Source organism: Anabrus simplex, chromosome 1, assembly GCF_040414725.1.
Source record: "Anabrus simplex isolate iqAnaSimp1 chromosome 1, ASM4041472v1, whole genome shotgun sequence".
Lineage (NCBI taxonomy): Eukaryota > Metazoa > Arthropoda > Insecta > Orthoptera > Tettigoniidae > Anabrus > Anabrus simplex.
In genome coordinates this window covers 1404358130-1404375228 of record NC_090265.1, presented here as the reverse complement: position 1 = coordinate 1404375228, position 17099 = coordinate 1404358130, and the positions used below count along the sequence as shown (strand labels likewise).

At 37.8% G+C, this 17099-nt stretch overlaps 1 protein-coding gene across 1 annotated transcript in view; it reads right to left on the bottom strand.

The window, feature by feature from the left end:
- Positions 1-17099, bottom strand: part of Root (ciliary rootlet coiled-coil, rootletin) — a 461920-nt gene that overhangs the window by 369241 nt on the left and 75580 nt on the right. The window contains exons 5-6 of the mRNA XM_067137854.2: positions 12770-12935; positions 11458-11667 (exon numbers count right to left, since the gene is read on the bottom strand). Coding sequence (XP_066993955.2) covers positions 11458-11667; positions 12770-12935 — 376 coding nt within the window. The remainder of the gene's footprint in view (positions 1-11457; positions 11668-12769; positions 12936-17099) is intronic.

Sequence of the window (17099 nt, the reverse complement as noted above, 5' to 3'; positions counted from 1 at the left end):
ATGAAGGCGCTGTGACTTGGCGCGTTGTCGTGATGAACTTTCCACGTGTCCTTGATGTCGCTTTGGCAGAGCAAGACCCTCCTTTTTAGTCACAATGCGGAAAACGATTGTTTTTGCTATGTTTAGAGTTTGTGCTATCAATTGAAGGCTCAGCCGTCTGTCAGAGTTCAAACAATCGCGCACACGCGTCACATTTTCGTCGACTCATGAGGTTGATGGCCGCCCACTGCGAGGTTCATCTGTGATCTCCTCTCGGCCCTCCATGAACGACTTGTGCCATCAGAAAACTTGCGATTTGGACAAGCAATTAGTCCCAAAGGCCTGCTGAAGTAATGGAAACGTTTCAGTGGCGGACTTCCCAAGTTTAACGCAAAATCTGATAGCGTACCGTTGCTCTACAAAACGATCCATTGTGCCATGTTACATGAACTCAAAATGGCCTTGACGGAAATGCACGTTCTGACTCTCTGGCAGCTCGCTGCCGAATGAGACAAAGAGCGTTTGAAGCTAATACCCCCCTCCACCTAGCCCAGCAGGTTAGAACACGCTGCGGTGTACAGTTGCGTCAGAAAAAAATTGGTGAAGATTTTAGAGGGGTTATAACTGTTGTTCCACATGCTTCCAAACAAGCTGTCACTCAGAACTGTGTTCAGTTTTCTCCTTTTTCGCAGAATTTAAAATATTTCATCTGTTTAAAAATATGTGAGCAAGACCAGAAAAATTAGACTTTGTCAATCGTCAAACTGAATGCAAGGCAAATAGAAACCTAGCGTCTTTTCAAATTAATTGGAAAAGTATGTCGGATTGTGTTAAATAAATTCTAGGAATCATAACTCTCTGTTCAACACTTTCCCTAATCCCATAATGATTTTGAGATCCAAACAATTGCCATACATTTTTCATACAGTTTTGTTCTGTTTAGAAGTCCCTGTGAAGCATTTAAGTTTCTTAATAACTATACAATTGCTCCAGGTTTTAATTTAAGGACATGAGGAGGCAAGCCAATAAATTCTAAGCTGTTCACAAACTCTATAGGAAATTGGAGAGTGTCATTTTCATCTTCAGTAATAAAATTATTTATACTGATGTATGTTCTGGTCGTATTTTCCACATCAGTAGGCTGGTGTGAAGGAGAGCTAAGTTCAGGCAGGGACCCAGCCTAACGGGGTATAACGTGGAACCCATGCCCAGGGTTACGGTAGAGGAGACATTCGGAATGGCGAAGATGGTGGATAAGGCAACCCATCCTCTCTGGGGAAATTAGAAGAGGAAACCACTGCCTTGTGGAGAAGGCTAATGGAGTAAACTCAGAAAGAAAATCCTAAGATGCGTTAGGTTTAGCAGGTCAGCAGATGAGTAAATTTGTACTTGCTTTCAACTATAATACAAGCCTCAGATGGAAATTTAAAAATGGAAATGGAATTGAAAAGTCTCTGGCTACAGTTGCACAGTATGATGGTAATCCTGATGTTCGTGCAAGTGTTAGGTCAGAGAACAAAACACGATTTGGAACAATAAATATTTTAACAATGAATGGAGAGGAAAATGAATTGACGGACCTAATGGAGAGATGAAAATTGGACATCCTAGGATTAAGTGAAGTAAAATGGAAAGGGAAAGGAATGAAGAAACTAAGAAAGGTGTACTAGATGAGTAACAGTAAAGAGAAAAGAAATGGAGTGGGATTTGTAGTGAATCAGAATGCTGATCCAATAGCTGAAGTTGAGTATGTAAACGAAAGAATTATAATAATGCACATACATGTAAACAAAGATGCTCGCGTGGATTTCGTAATTTGATCGAAGTAATCGCTCTTCGGTGATGTACTAAGACATTATCTGAAAATTCCTTAAGTATAAAAACTCACCCAAAAATTGACTTGCATTTACCTCAGTAATTCTTTGTAAACCATGTTTGTGGTATTATCTTTTGGGGCTAATACGACCATGTGACATAAAACTGTACATGTGAGAAACAGTCTTCCCTCAAGTCAAAAAAATAAATACATGTTTTTATTTTTATTTTTAAAGGAGATTCTAAAAACCTATTCCCACATCTGTAACATCTTCAGTTTTTGAGATATACATAAGTATCCCCATAAAAAAAATTCAACCCCTTGATCAGTCCTTTCCCCACGCCCAACTAAGTGTATTTTCAAGAATATTTTCTCGTAAGGAGCTATTTGGGGCATTTCCAAATCGGGAAAACCAACCTTGGACACTGGATTGCTAATACAACAATGTTCGCTTAGCTACTTGGTGCTTTGCAAGGACAGCGATCTCACGAGGTCCGCATTGAACTGGGAATGAGATAATTGTTAACTTCCTTAAGCACCGGCTTCGCAATCCGCCTCTTAACGATCGCTACATTACAACAATTTGAAGATTTTATGGAATAGTTTCAATATGGTTTTACAAAATTTTAAAAGTGTCAAACAGAGATAATGTTTTTAAGAAGATTGTGCCTTCAGTGTTTGTTGTTTAACCTTATTCCGATTCTTTATGATCACTACATTACAACAGCCTGAAGACTTTATTGAATAGTTTTAATACGGTTCTACATAAACATTTTTTAAATGTGTCAAACAGAGCTTATGTTTTTAAGTAGATTGTGCTTTCAGTTTATTTTGGTTTAAATTATGATTATTTAAACCAAATTACATCGGATTTTATCAATTCAAAGTATAATACTTGCAAGTCTTGGACAATATGGACTTGGAAATAGTATTATTATAACATGGTTTTAAATCTTCATTATGATTTTTATAATTTGTGTGACGTAGATAAACTTACATATGTTTGCCAATATTTCCAATGCGTATCAGCTGATGATGATGCAATATAAAGCGTCGAAACTAGTTCTGATAAAATAAATATACATGTTGTAATTTCATCTTAACAACATTTTAATGTATTGAATAAGATGGATACGAATCTATATATATAAAGTAGCTTGTCCTGACTGACTGACTGACTGACTGACTGACTGACTGACTGACTGACTGACTGACTGATTCATCATCGCCGAGCCAAAACTACTGGACATAAAGAAATGAAATTTTGGGGATATAATCATATTAAGATGTAGGTGCTCGCTAAGAGAGGATTTTTGGATATTCCGTCGCTAAGGGGGTGAAAAGGGGGGCGAAATTTTAAAATTAGTGTGTTTATATCTCAAAACTTTAAAAGTTTACAGATGTGAAAATTGGTATTTAGAATCTTCTTTAAAAATAAGGAAACACGTATTTTTTTGTTTTCAGACAATCCCAATAGGAGGGGTGAAAAAGGGTGAAAAAGGGGTTGAATGCCTAATCAGGATACCGGTGCTTATATCTCAGAAACTGAAGATATTACAGACCTGAAAATTGGTACTTTTGATCTCTCTTAAAAATAAAGAAACACGTATTTTTTTGTTTTTGGAAAATCCAATTAATGGGAGGGTGAAAATGAGTGAATCTATATCTCCAAACTTTTAAAGTTTGCAGATGTAAAAATTGGTATTTAGAATCTTCATTAAAAATAAAGAAACACGCATTTTTTTGTTTTCAGAAAATCACAATAGGAATCGTGAAAAGGGGTGAAAAATTGGTTGAATGCCTTTAATGAGGCTACTTATATCTCAGAACCTGAAGATATTACAGACCTGAAAATTGGTGTTTGGGATCTCTTTTAAAAATAAAGAAACATGTATTTTTTTGTTTTTGGAAAATACAATTAATGGGGGGGGGGGGTGAAAAGGGGGTGATTTTTTAAAATGAGTGTATCTATATCTCAAAACTTTTAAAGTGTATGGATATAAAAATTGGTATTTAGAATCTCCTTTAAAAATAAAGAAACACGTATTCTTTTGTTTTCGGAAAATCCCAATAGGAAGGGTGTAAAAGGGTGAATAATGGGTTGAATGCCTTTAATGAGGCTACTTATATATCAGAACCTGAAGATATTACAGACCTGAAAATTGGTATTTGGGATCTACTTTAAAAGTAAAGAAACACGTATTCTTTCGTTTTTGGAAAATCCAAATATTGGGGGGTGAAAAGGGGGGTGAATTTTTTAAAATGAGTGTGTCTACATCTTAAAACTTTAAAATTTACAGATGTAAAAATTGGTAGGTAGAATCTCCTCTAAAAATAAAGGAACACGTATTTTTTGTTTCCTGTAAATCCCAATAGGAGGGGTGTAAAAGGGTGAAAAATGGGTTGAATGCCTTTAATGAGGATACTTATATTTCAGAACCTGAAGATATTACAGAACTAAAAATTTGTATATGGGACCTCCTTTAAAAATAAAGAAACACGTATTTTTTAGTTTTTGGAAAATCCAATTAATGGCGGTTAAACAGGAGTGACAAATTGGGGTGAATTTTTTGAAAGACTATATCTACAGAATATCTTGGAAACGTAAAATGTTACAGACGTAAAAAGTGGGTGTTTGGAATCTCCTGTAAATGTAAAGAAACATAGGTGATTTGTTTTTGGAAACTCCACTTAAGGGGAACTCAAAAGGGGTGAAATTTTAAAATGAGAATTTTTACAGTATATCTAAAAAAACTTAACATATTACAGAAGTGAAAAATGTTTTTTTTTTTTTATCTCTATTAAACATAACGAATCGTGTATTTTTAGTTTTCAGAAATACCACTTGGCTGGTGGGGGGTGGGTAAAAGTGACTGAAAATGGTGTTGACTTCTTTGAATTAGGCTACTGATATCTCAAAAATGAAGATGTTACAGACGTGAAATTTGATATTTGTAATCTGCTTTAAAAGTAAAGAAAGACGTATTCTCGGAAAATCCAATGAGGGGGGGGGGGGGGGGGCGGGTGCAAGAATTGAAAATTTAATTGACTTGATTGTATGAGAATGCATACATCTAATAAAAACTAAAGTTGTTACAGACGTGAAAATTCGTATTTAGATCTCCTTTAAAAACAAAGAAAAACGCGTTTTGGTGGGGAAACCATCTTGGAGGGTGGGAGTGTAAAGGAGTTGAATTCCTTTCATGGGGACACATAAATCAAAACTGAAGAAGTTAGAGTCATGATAATTGGTATTTAGAAGATCTTTTACTATTAAAGAAACAAGTATTTTTTGCGGGAAAATTCACTTAGGGGGAGGGGGGGGAAGAGTAGTGTGAAATGAAGTGAAAAATGTAAATAATTTTTATGGGGATACTTATATCTCAAAACTGAAGGCAATAGACGTGAACATTGGTGTTTGGAATCTTCTTTAAACATAAAGAAACAAGCCTTCTTTTAATTTTTTTTGGGGGGGGGGGGAGGTGCGGGGGTGGCGGTAAATAAACTTAACGGCGGTGGGGTGTAGAAGGAGGTGAGACCAATTGATTTTACTGTTCTTAATGTACTTATAAGTATCCTCCGTACCGGGCGAGTTGGCCGTGTGCGTAGAGGCGCGCGGCTGTGAGCTTGCATCCGGGAGATAGTAGGTTCGAATCTCACTATCGGCAGCCCTGAAGATGGTTTTCCGTGGTTTCCCATTTTCACACCAGGCAAATGCTGGGGCTGTACCTTAATTAAGGCCACGGCCGCTTCCTTCCAACTCCTAGGCCTTTCCTATCCCATCGTCGCCATAAGACCTATCTGTGTCGGTGCGACGTAAAACCCCTAGCAAAAAAAAAAAGTATCCTCCGTTGCTCAGGCGGCAGCGCGCCGGCCTCTCACAGCTGGGTTCCGTGGTTCAAATCCCGGTCACTCCATGTGACATTCGTGCTGGAAAAACCGGAGGCGGGACCGGTTTTTCTCCGGATACTCCAGTTTTCCCTGTCATCAGCCACTCCAGCAACACATAATAGTAATAATAATAATAATAATAATGTTCCGGACCGTCGTCAAATGTGCGGACCGCACTGGCAACGGCTCCTGGACGAGTAATGACTAAGAATGCAGTCCGGCCGCGGGTTCAGTGCCGCCAAAGCACCCAATATGACACCGCGCCGGATCTCCTGAAGGATTTTATACATATTACAATTATTATAGGAAAAGATGACAAAGATTTACGGACTCAACTGACCGTCAGGAATACCTGAGCCTAGCCCGGGAAGTACGAAATCGATTGCTGGAAAGGAAGATTGAAAAATGGGAGGAAACGTGCCGTAATCTAATAGAAAACGAGTCAGATCGGGAATTTTGGTGGATTCTCGCAGAAAACGAGGCAGATCGCGAATTTCGGTGGATTATATATCTAAAACAATAAGCATTCAATTATAAATTTCAGTATAATACCGTAGCGAAGCACGGGTATCTTGCTAGTTTTTAATAAATTGCTACATCCCAGTCATTTATACGATGCTAGTAGCTCTACTATCTACTCTACCCGTGTAAACAGGTCTTCATGGTATTAAAAAATAATCATCTGAAGACAGCATTGTAAAATGATTCTTCTTCTTCTTCTGATTCTCCTTGTTAATTTATTTATTGGGTTCCGCTTTCAAGTTATACCCAACCAGTAGTTGTTTTATCGAGTAAAGTCAAAACTATGAAGGATGATATATTCATTGTAAAATGGAAGATAAGAAATTAGCTGAAAAAACATACGTAGTTATCATATGCTGTGTCAAAAACAAAACTTGGGACGAAGAATGTACAGTGACACAAGTTTCTACTCTTTACGCCAGTGTGATCCATTACGCGGCTGTCTACATCACAAACATGACCGGATCAACACATAGGGAATGTAGTCTTAGATTCTAATAATGGCTTTAGACAAAAACATAGAAAGGCATTCAGCAATAGAGGGCCACTGTAAAATGATTGAATATATGTATGTAAACATCACACATATTCCAGCTTATGGTCAGCTGTTGATGAAGGTGCCCCTAAGTAGTTCTCGTAATGTCCACCCACAGCAGCACATTGCTATACGCACGGAGCCTATAGAATTTAATTGGACATGTACTGGTCATGTATATACAGAGTGTCCCAAAAAAACACCAACAACGCTTAGTACGTTGTGTGGGAAGGCAAACAGATCTGTTTTCAAGAAGGAAACCATATCAGAAATGCACGGCTTGGACGCTGTAGCGCATCGAAGTGTGAGATGGGTGTGCGCAATAAACCCAACATGAGTAGCACACAGGGCTCATTACAAATCACATTAAGCATATCACAGAGGCAGACTGGCAAGCTTTTTTACAAAAGCAAATACAATAAACTTGGTGATTATTAATTTTTTTGTAGCAAAATTTATACTAACCTCACTCAGCTGTGAATGTTCTGTTGACTGTCACTGCTGTTTGAACTGTGTACCTCCTACGCCATGGCAGAACTTACATCGGCGGTGCTGAACCTCACGCACATGACCCAATAGTGCGGTTGTATTTAAAAAATTTCTATCGCTCCGCAGACTCCAGCAATAAGGTCCTCCGCTGATGTTACAGGAGCGTCAAACACTATAATCTTCATACTACTTACGTGGAATGATGGGGGGTACATCTGTTTGGGTTTGAATCCCACTGTTGGCAGCCCTGAACATGGTTTTCCATGGTTTCCCATTTTCACACCAGGCAAATGATGGGGCTGTGCCTTAATTAAGGCCACAGCAGCTTCCTTCTCACTCCTATTACCATCATCATTCTATAGTTCCAGTTTCCCAGGTACTGTTAATGAGCCTCTTCCACTTCTTCCTGTCCATATACAACGTGTCATGGAGAACATCATCCACTGTCCATCCTCTGGTAAATAGATCAACCTTGATCATGTACATCCATCGGGTTTTAAGTCTTCCTGCAGGTCTTTTCCCCTCCACCTGTCTTTCCAAATTTATTCTGGCTATTCTTGTAGGCTCCATCCTCATCACATGCCCGTACCACCATAGTCTGGATGTGCCGATTCGGTCTAATATGGATGTCTTTATTCCGGCTTCTTTCTACACCTCCTCATTTCTTAACTTGTCCATCTTGGTCTTCTGGATGGTGGATCTAAGAAATTTCATCTCTGATGCTTGCAGTCTTGATGAATCTCCTTTGTGAGGGTACACGCTTCAATCCCATAGGTCAATATTGGTATGAAATAGCTGTTAAACATCATCAGTTTGGCCGGTTTTGGAATCATGTCATCCCATAAAAGTGTTTTTACTTGTTGGTAGAATTCCGATCCCTTTTGCATTCTGTTTATAATTTCCTTTCTGACCAAATTATCACTGGAGATTACACTTCCAAGGTAAGGAAAACTATCCACACACTCTAGCTGATGGTCTCCTAGTTTTAAACTTGCTGGACACCCTTCTCTGTTGACTGCCATCACCAATGTCTTGGTCTCACTGATGTTAAGGTTATATTCCTGGCACTGGGATTTCCATACACTGAGTCTGGTCTGTACTTCCTCTTCTGTTTCACCCCAAATCATGATATCATCAGCAAAGGCCACTGCATTCAGTTCACCTAACTTTTCCTTGACATTTTTCATTATATTGTCCATAACAGTGATGAAAATTAGTGGGGACAATGCACTTCCTGGTTGAACTCCACTCTTGGTCTCAAACTATGATGATCGACCTTCCCCAATTTGTACACAGCTAGTACAAACTTTGTGGAACATCTGAATTTTCCTTACCAGTCCTTCAGACACATTTCTTTTCCTCAGCCACTTCTAGATCATATCTCTCATAACACTAGCATAGGCCTTTTCTATATCCAGGAATACAATGACCAGGTTCTTGCCTTTCCCCCAATACTTTTCCATCAGCATGCGGGTGCTAAAAACTAGATCCATTGCTGATCTGTTACTTCTGAATTCATATTGTTCCTCCTCTAACTGTGGTTCAATGATGGTTCTCAATCTCCTTTCTATGATCTTCTCTAGAATTTTTAGCCCATTAGACAGCAGGGTTATTCCTCTATAGTTGGTGGGTTCCGTCTGTTGCCTTTCTTAAACAGGGAAATTATAACGCCCTTGCTTCAATCTGCAGGCATTTTGTTGTCTGTCAATATTGCATTTAGTACTCTGTGTAGCCATTGTATACCCTGGATGCCTGCTACCTTTATGATGTCCGCATTCACTTCATCTGCACCTGAAGATTTTCCTTTAGGCATAGATTTTAAGGCTGCCTCAGTTTCTGTCCAGGTGATGGGAGGTTCCTCACTTTAGGCTTCGATTTCCGCTTCTGTACTTTGTTCTTGATCTGGTCTATTCAGTAGGTGGTCGAAATGGTTCTTCAGGACTTCTCTCATGTCACTTTCTGTCCTAACCAGATTTCCATTTCCATCTTCAAGTGCCTTTATGGTATTCATTGGTTTCCTTTTACCTCTGATAGCATTATACAGTAGTTTCTTATTGCCTCTGCTGTCTTCCTCAGTTTCTGAGTGAATATATTCCATACCTTGGTCTTTTCTTCTGTAACCGTTCTTTTAACGTCCAGTTTCTTGTTTCGGTATAATTGTTCGAGGTTTCTGATCTTTGCCTCATCTCTAGTAAGATCCGGTTTATTTTTCTCCCGTTCCCTTTCATTCTGCAAGAGATTTCTTTCCCTGATTGCTGCTCTCACTCATTCATTCCACCACGGTATTTCCTTCTCCCTTATTTTCATACTTGTCTTTCCACAAACTTCAGTTGCTTCCTTAACCAATGTGTCCCTTAGGCTGGTCCATTCTGCCTCTCCATTTTTCCTTTCATCTCTTAGTAAGAGGGTTTTTATCCAGTTCTGATACTCAGTTCTCTTAACGATTTTCTGGAGTTCCCTTGAGTTTTGGCATTTTCCTCTTCTGTACTTTTGGCACATAGAAGTTTCTCAGGTCCGCTACTAATAGACTGTCAAGGCTCTCGCTGGGTATTACTCTGGCATCTGTTACCATTCTGCTCCTTTCTTCATCTAAGATGATATAATCAATTACAATCTTTTGTAGTCCATCTCAACTGTATCGTGTTATCTTATGGCTCTGTCTCTTCTTGAACCAACTATTTTACACCATCAACCCATTCCTCATATAGAAGTCAAGGAGATGTTCACTTTTTATATTTTTTCCACCATATCCATGAAGTCCCAATACGTTCTCATATTCTGTTGTGTCTGCCCCAATCTGTGTACTCAAATCTTCTATAATGATTACTTTCTCTTTACTAATAACTTCTTTCAAATCATCAAGAAACTGGTTCTAATCCTCTTGACAACGTCCAGTTGAGGTACATACACCTGTACCAAAGTTAGTTTTTCTTTCCCTACATGCACAGTCACCTTCATTATTCTCTCACTAACATACTGAATATCAACGACTCCTTCGAGATCTTTACTCATGATGAAACCAACACCATTCCTCATCTCTTTGTCATTTCCATGCCAATACAGTGTATACTGTTTTATTCATTTCTTCATTCCTTTCCCTCTCCATTTGGTTTCACTCAGCCCCAGTATCATTAATTTCCTCCTTTCCATGAGGTTCACTAGTTCTTTTTTCCTGTGAGAATGAGTAAATTGATGGTCCCAATCTGTGTTAGTCTCCTAAAGGATTTTTGCATTTTTGCAAGACCCTGTCTATCATCAGGCCATAAACCATCATCCCTGACATGAGTCTGTTCATGCTGACATCTAATTTAGTTGATAAATGCATTCAGAGGCTCTTATGTGTCTTGAAAGCAACTACAAATAAGCTCATTTACTGGCTTGCTAGGCCTAACGTAACTGAGTACTTTCTTTCGGGGTTTACTCCCTTAGCCTTTGAGTATCCCTCCTCATCCCACAATGCAGTGGGTTTCATATGTACTACCACTAGAGGAATGGGTTGCCTCCTCCGCCAGCTCCATAGTACCGAATCATATTCTCCACTTTTACTGCTGTTGAGGTCTTCACTCGTTACCCTGAGCTGGGACTCTTTACCAGATGTTACACACCGGGTCAGTGTGCTCTGGGACTCACATTGGCAGGGGCGCCACTCCCTGTGCAGGGCTGCCTTTAAGAGGGTCCCTACCTGTTATTCCTAGCCTTTTCCTATCCCACCATCGCCATAAGACCTATCTGTGTTGGTGCAATGTAAAGCAAATTGTAAAAAAAAAAATACAACACCTTCATAAAATAGTATAAGTATAGTCAAAGTATTGCGCAGTATTGGTGTATAAGTGATAATTACTGGTATGGTAAGAGGGCCCTGAATTATAAAATTCTCATGTAGGCCTCCAGTTAAATCCCTAACCTCAGAGACCACAAAATTCAAGGCCTGTAGGATGACATAGTGATATCAACAAGGATTTTGTTAGATTTCCATAAACATGAAGAAATTCTCATAACAGTAATGCATGCTTGGTATACCATTATTACTAGAAACAAAATTTTGAAGATAAAAATGTGTGGTACTTATGCATGTAAAAATGAAATTTCTTATGACATGTTGCTATTAAAAGTAAGTGAATTATTAGAATCTAATACAAAAACAGCATTAGGCCACAGGCAAATTCAGTCAAATATAAACTAAAATTTAGTTGATAAAATGATATACAAGAGTGTTTGGCCTCACCCCAGTTCTGCTGGTTTGATGCATAGAGCTGACGATTCCACTGCAGGCATTTGTCATATCTCGTGAGGAAGATGCCATTTCAAAGCGAATCTTTGATAGATCTCGCTGTGTTGCTGCTTGCATTTCAGAAAACAGCCTCTTAACGGAAACAACATCTTTCCAGAGGTTTAGCAGGCGATTGTGCTCCATAGTATAGTAGTCATTGAAAGCCTATAAAAGAAATTAACATGGGATCAATGAAACATATCTCCATGTTTTCATAAGTACCAGGCTATTCAAAAGGAAAATGTAAGTTACAGGATATTTTTGGTGTTCATTTTTTTTTATCACAAACCATATTTTTTTCTCCTATAAATTTCTTGTGGCAGTAGAATTGACAAAAACTGAAGTTAATGCCAAATAATGTCAACATAATCTGGTTATTTACTTAACATATGGTACAAGTCAAGCCACACACAAACTGAGAAAGAAAGAACATGATGAAAAACACAATGAATTATTTACAAACCAAATAAATACAAAAAGTGAAAGAAAATGAAAAAAAATTAAAATCCACAGCCTGTTTCCAGTCATTTGACCAGGTCAGGAATGGAATGAATGAAGCCCCCATCTAGCGGTGAGGATGGGAATTGTGCCAGCTGCCGAAGCCTGTCACACTACCCTGAGGCAATGATTAATGAATGACAGATGAAATTAAATGATATTGGAGAGTGTTTCTGGAATGAAAGATGACAGGGAAAACCAGAGCACCCGGAGAGAAACCTGTCCTGCCTCCGCTTTGTCCAACACAAATCTCACATGGAGTGACCGGGATTTGAACCACGGAACCCAGCGGTGAGAGGCCAGAGCGCTGCCAGCTGAGTCACAGAAAGTGAAAGAAAAAAAAAACAAAATGGAAATGGGGAGAGATATGTACAATACAGGGAAAAACCCAACAAAAATGAAGGAAAATATAAATGTATGTGTAAATTAACAAATTAAAAACATGAACTAAACCAGGATGTCTAGTTGTTACAGCCAACGAATAGCCGCTGTTGACAATGTCAGAAGGTCATCAATATTCCCAGTGAAGGCTCTATAAGGTGAGCATCTGAAGGTGATGTGAAGCATTGTCTGGAATTCTCCACACAGTCACAGCCTGGAGAAGGCCGTAGGCTCCACGAGTGCATCACAGAGCCACTTCTCCTGTATCCAGTGTACTCCCTGTTTAGTGGGACCCATTCACTCTGCAAATCTGGTTAATACTATTCAAAACTGAAATTTAAACATGAAAAATATTTTGAAGCATATAAAAATATAGATGAAACTTCACCTGTGCTTCCTCTTTCCATTCATCTTCCTTCATAAGCATTTCCTCTTGCAGCTGTTCCCAGTCATTTGTCAGTTTTTGTAGATCAGAAGTCAGAGCTTCATTTGCTTGATGGGATTCCTCTAATTGATCACGTAACACTGAATTCATCTGCATGAGTTTTTCACACCTGCAGATCAATCACAGCCAATGTTATAGTTAGACTCAGAGAGAGAGAGAGAGAGAGAGAGAGAGATTTAAAAAAAATTAAATAATCCTGTGCCTAGTAAATGGCAAGCAAATTTATTCCATTTATTTTGCACTAGAACCTCGTTAAGTTAACCCCTCTTTAACTTGGATCTCTGGATAATCTGAAGTGATATAGAGGAACAACTATTTTTTTAAAAATATGATGGTTAAGAAGCCTTGCACAATAATTAATCAAAGAGAAAGAGACCTGCTACTTTAGCACTAGTAGTTCTTTCTTAGGTTTTCTCACAATAAATCATAAGTTATCCACTTCTTTAAATATTCAATAATTTTCCCTTTCCTTTATATGTACCATGTTTCTTTTTTTAATTCTAACAGGAAAATATTCATTCATATTCTGAAGGCAAGGCCTTGTCGCTGCAACCACATTTGTCTCTCCTCTGCTGAGCGTTTCTGGTCAACATATTTTTCTCAAAATCAGCCTGTCCATCATGGAATCCAGATACTTCTTCCTCGGCCTTCCTCTTCCCTTCTTACCCAGAACTTTTCTTTCCAGCATAGTCGTAAGGAATGTGTTATGTCGAAGTGTGTGGCCAGGGAATTTGGTTTTCCTCTTTACTACAATGTTGATCAATTCCCTTGTTTCATCTATTTCCCTAAGGACCCTATTTGGTCTTCTCTTGAACTGCAGTGGTATGTTTAAGCTTGGAGATTTGTTTAGTAGGGATACAGGGAGGTACATTCATGGGAACAGTGATAAGAATACAGGGAGCTGGAAGTCAAATAATGATGATATAAAAATGTTAGTGTTAAAATGTAAAAGTATTGTCATAACGAATAGAAGAAGAGTGATATCACAGGTGTAGCATGCCTGGTCCGCCGCAGCGCTGGGTCCGACCTTGGCTCCAAGTTAACACCAGTGCTTACGAGACTTTTAAACACTTGCGACCTGTTTTAAATGTTAAAACACCATAAGAGATCCTCTTAGGCGCTAATAAGTTTGACATCTCCACTTACTTTATTGTGCCCAATTATAATTAATAAGTCGTCTCCTGTAATAGCCCAGTTTTGACAAAGGTATCTTTGTCAGACACACAACTAAAAGTAGGTCTAAACACAAAATTTTTGGAACCAGTAAGCAAATATTACCTACTTGAAATATAATTATTACAATGTATCAACACACATATACACATAAGCAGTCACATATATCAATTAATCTAAGTTCATTAGAGAAAAAAATATCTTAATATAGTTCAATAATTCAGAGAGAGCGGTAAGACTGCATACAAGTCGCAACAAATCAGAGAACTGAGATGATGGTTGTGATGATATCAACAGTTTCAAATGAATAGTAAATGAAGTTCAACAAGTATCACCCTTGATCACAAGTATCAAGATTGGAACTTTCCACCTAATCAATACTACAATTAATTATGAGGTACTTAAAACATTTTTACATTGCAGTACCGGTTTCGACCCTATGCGTGGGTCATCTTCAGCTGCTGAAGAACCTTGATCTTATTAAAAATAACATATAATATTAAACCATCACTTGTTCTAATTTTAAATGACTAATTCTGAATAACACTGATGTGTTGTAGTATTAAAATATGCTTGGAATAGGAATTTAAAAGTCTAAAATTTTTCAGTTCGTTACAATGTCACTGATCTTGATGTTCATACATATGCTCATTCATTTGATTACAGTATTACAATGTTGATACTCTTGTTGTAAGTTTTTAAAACATCTTAATACTAAGTTAAAAGGTACTGTGTTTTGTAAAACTTGCATCAGTAGGAAGTTTAGTAATAATTTATCAATATGTCTTGATTATTATTTAGCGTATGATGCTACAGTTAACAATCGACTATGTACAAGTTTTTAACAGGCACAAAAAATTTGCCTCTATATACATAAAAAAATATATATATATATATACAAACTCCACACTGTACTTTTACAATGAAACAAGTGCAAGTCGTGTGTTTTGAGCGAATAAATTTAATATCTTCTTGTGGTTTGCTCAGGGTCAAGTTGTCTGGGTTTGATGTCCCATTACCTAAAGTGAGAATGTTCCATTCTTCACAACTGTGATCTGTTCGACTGTGTCAGATTATTTATTTGATGTCTTGGCCTGTCGTTTGTGTGATTGTCGGGAGTGTGCCGTACAATGTGCACTCATTGTTACATTGCCCTAGCCAAGTTCCGCTTTAGGTTCCTTAATTGCTGTTTTAATTTTAACACTTCAGATTTATTTAAAGTTAAAAACATAATTGTTCCGTATTGAACTGAGAATCACAATATTAAAAAGAAAGTATAGAGGCTCCACCTTTTCAATACACTGTTATTAATTTGTACCAATATTAAGTTACAACATGTTAATTTTGGGACCGGTTTCGACACATTTAAAGTGTCATCATCAGCCAATTAAGAGAACAGGGCAAAAGGACTAAATCATAAACAATTATAAACAAACATAACAAATATAAGATGTTATTCACAGTCAAAAGGATATACGTAGAAATATCAACACTTTTTATGAAGAAGTAAATTCAGTTGAAGTTCATTTGTAACGTGACAGTCTTGTATATTCCTGCTGTGCTATAATCACGTAAAAAGACATTGAAATGATGGTAAATAATGAGTTAAAAAGCTTGATCCAACATAAAATCTTGAGGGATGACTCATTAAAAGATTGATCTTGAGAGATGCAGCTCGTGTACAGTTGTTGCTAAGCAAGGTCTTATAGGCATTTGTTTTATCGGCATGTTGAAGAGTGGAAAGCGACATACATGAAGTCCTAGGATATAGTGTAGGACTTAAGGTTCCTCAGTTCTATGCAGATATATGAAGCCTAAAGAAAAGGAGACTTAAGTAGAAATGAAACAAGGGGTAAGAAATAAAACAAGTTAAATTATGAGGCTCACCTTTATCGGCGTTCCACGATGATTGACATGTGTAGGGGAAGCAAAATATGAAGCTAAACATGAAGTAAGGAATGAGCAAAGGTAGGGAAGGGGCAAAGGAGGGCCTCACAAACTCTCCTTAACTTAACAGCAGGAATATACAAAACTGTCACATTACAAAGGAACTTCAACTGAATTTACTTCTTCATAAAAAGTGTTGATATTTCAATAAACGTCCTTTTGACTGTGAATAACGTCTTATATTTGTTATGCATGTTTATAATTGTTAATGATTTAGCCCTTTTGCCCTGTTCTCGTAATCAGCTAATGATGACACCTTAAATGTGTCAAAACCAGTCCCAAAGTCAACATATTGTAACTTAATATTGGTACAACTTAATAACAGTGTATTGAAAAGGTGGAACCTCTATACTTTCTTTTTAATATTGTAACTTCAGATTTAGAATCGTCGGATTTAGGCATGTTGGTGAACAGGATATTGCTGATATCACAAGGGGATACAGAATAAAAAGATTTGAACATTTGGGGATGTCTTTGCCAGAAGATTATCAGATGATTTTCTTCTTTTTGGGCGGGGGGATTTCCTTTTAGTTACAATACTAGACAAATACATAGGCAAATTAGGAAATATTGTAATGGTTCAAGTCCCATTACAAACATTCCTCTGTATTATTATTGTTGTTGTTGTAACTATTATTTGATTCAATTCTATAATCTGATGGTCTAGAAAGCCAAGAATAACGGCCGAGAGGATTCGTCGTGCTGACCACACGACACCTCGTAATCTGCAGGCCTTCGGGCTAAGCAGCGGTCGCTTGGTAGGCCAAGGCCCTTCAAGGGCTGTAGTGCCATGGGGTTTGGTTTGGTTCTATAATCTGATTTTACTATGTATTAATTATTGCTTGCATCACTGTATTTAATTTATTATGTATACATATATGTGTTTGTATGTTAGTATTAAGATAATGCAGAGTGAGATCTGCTGCCTAATATCAGATATGGATATATTTTGTGAAACAACTTTTAAGACGTTACAGCACATGGTGCAATACTGTTACAGTAACTCTTGAGTTATTGCTCTGTCACTGTATGTATTTAGAAGTATCTGTCCAGCTTGAGCAAGCGAGGAGCGAAGTCACGTTGTGCAGTGTGTGCTGTGAACATGCTTGGTATTGAGCAATACCGGGCCACGATTGCGACGTGGCAGTGGAAG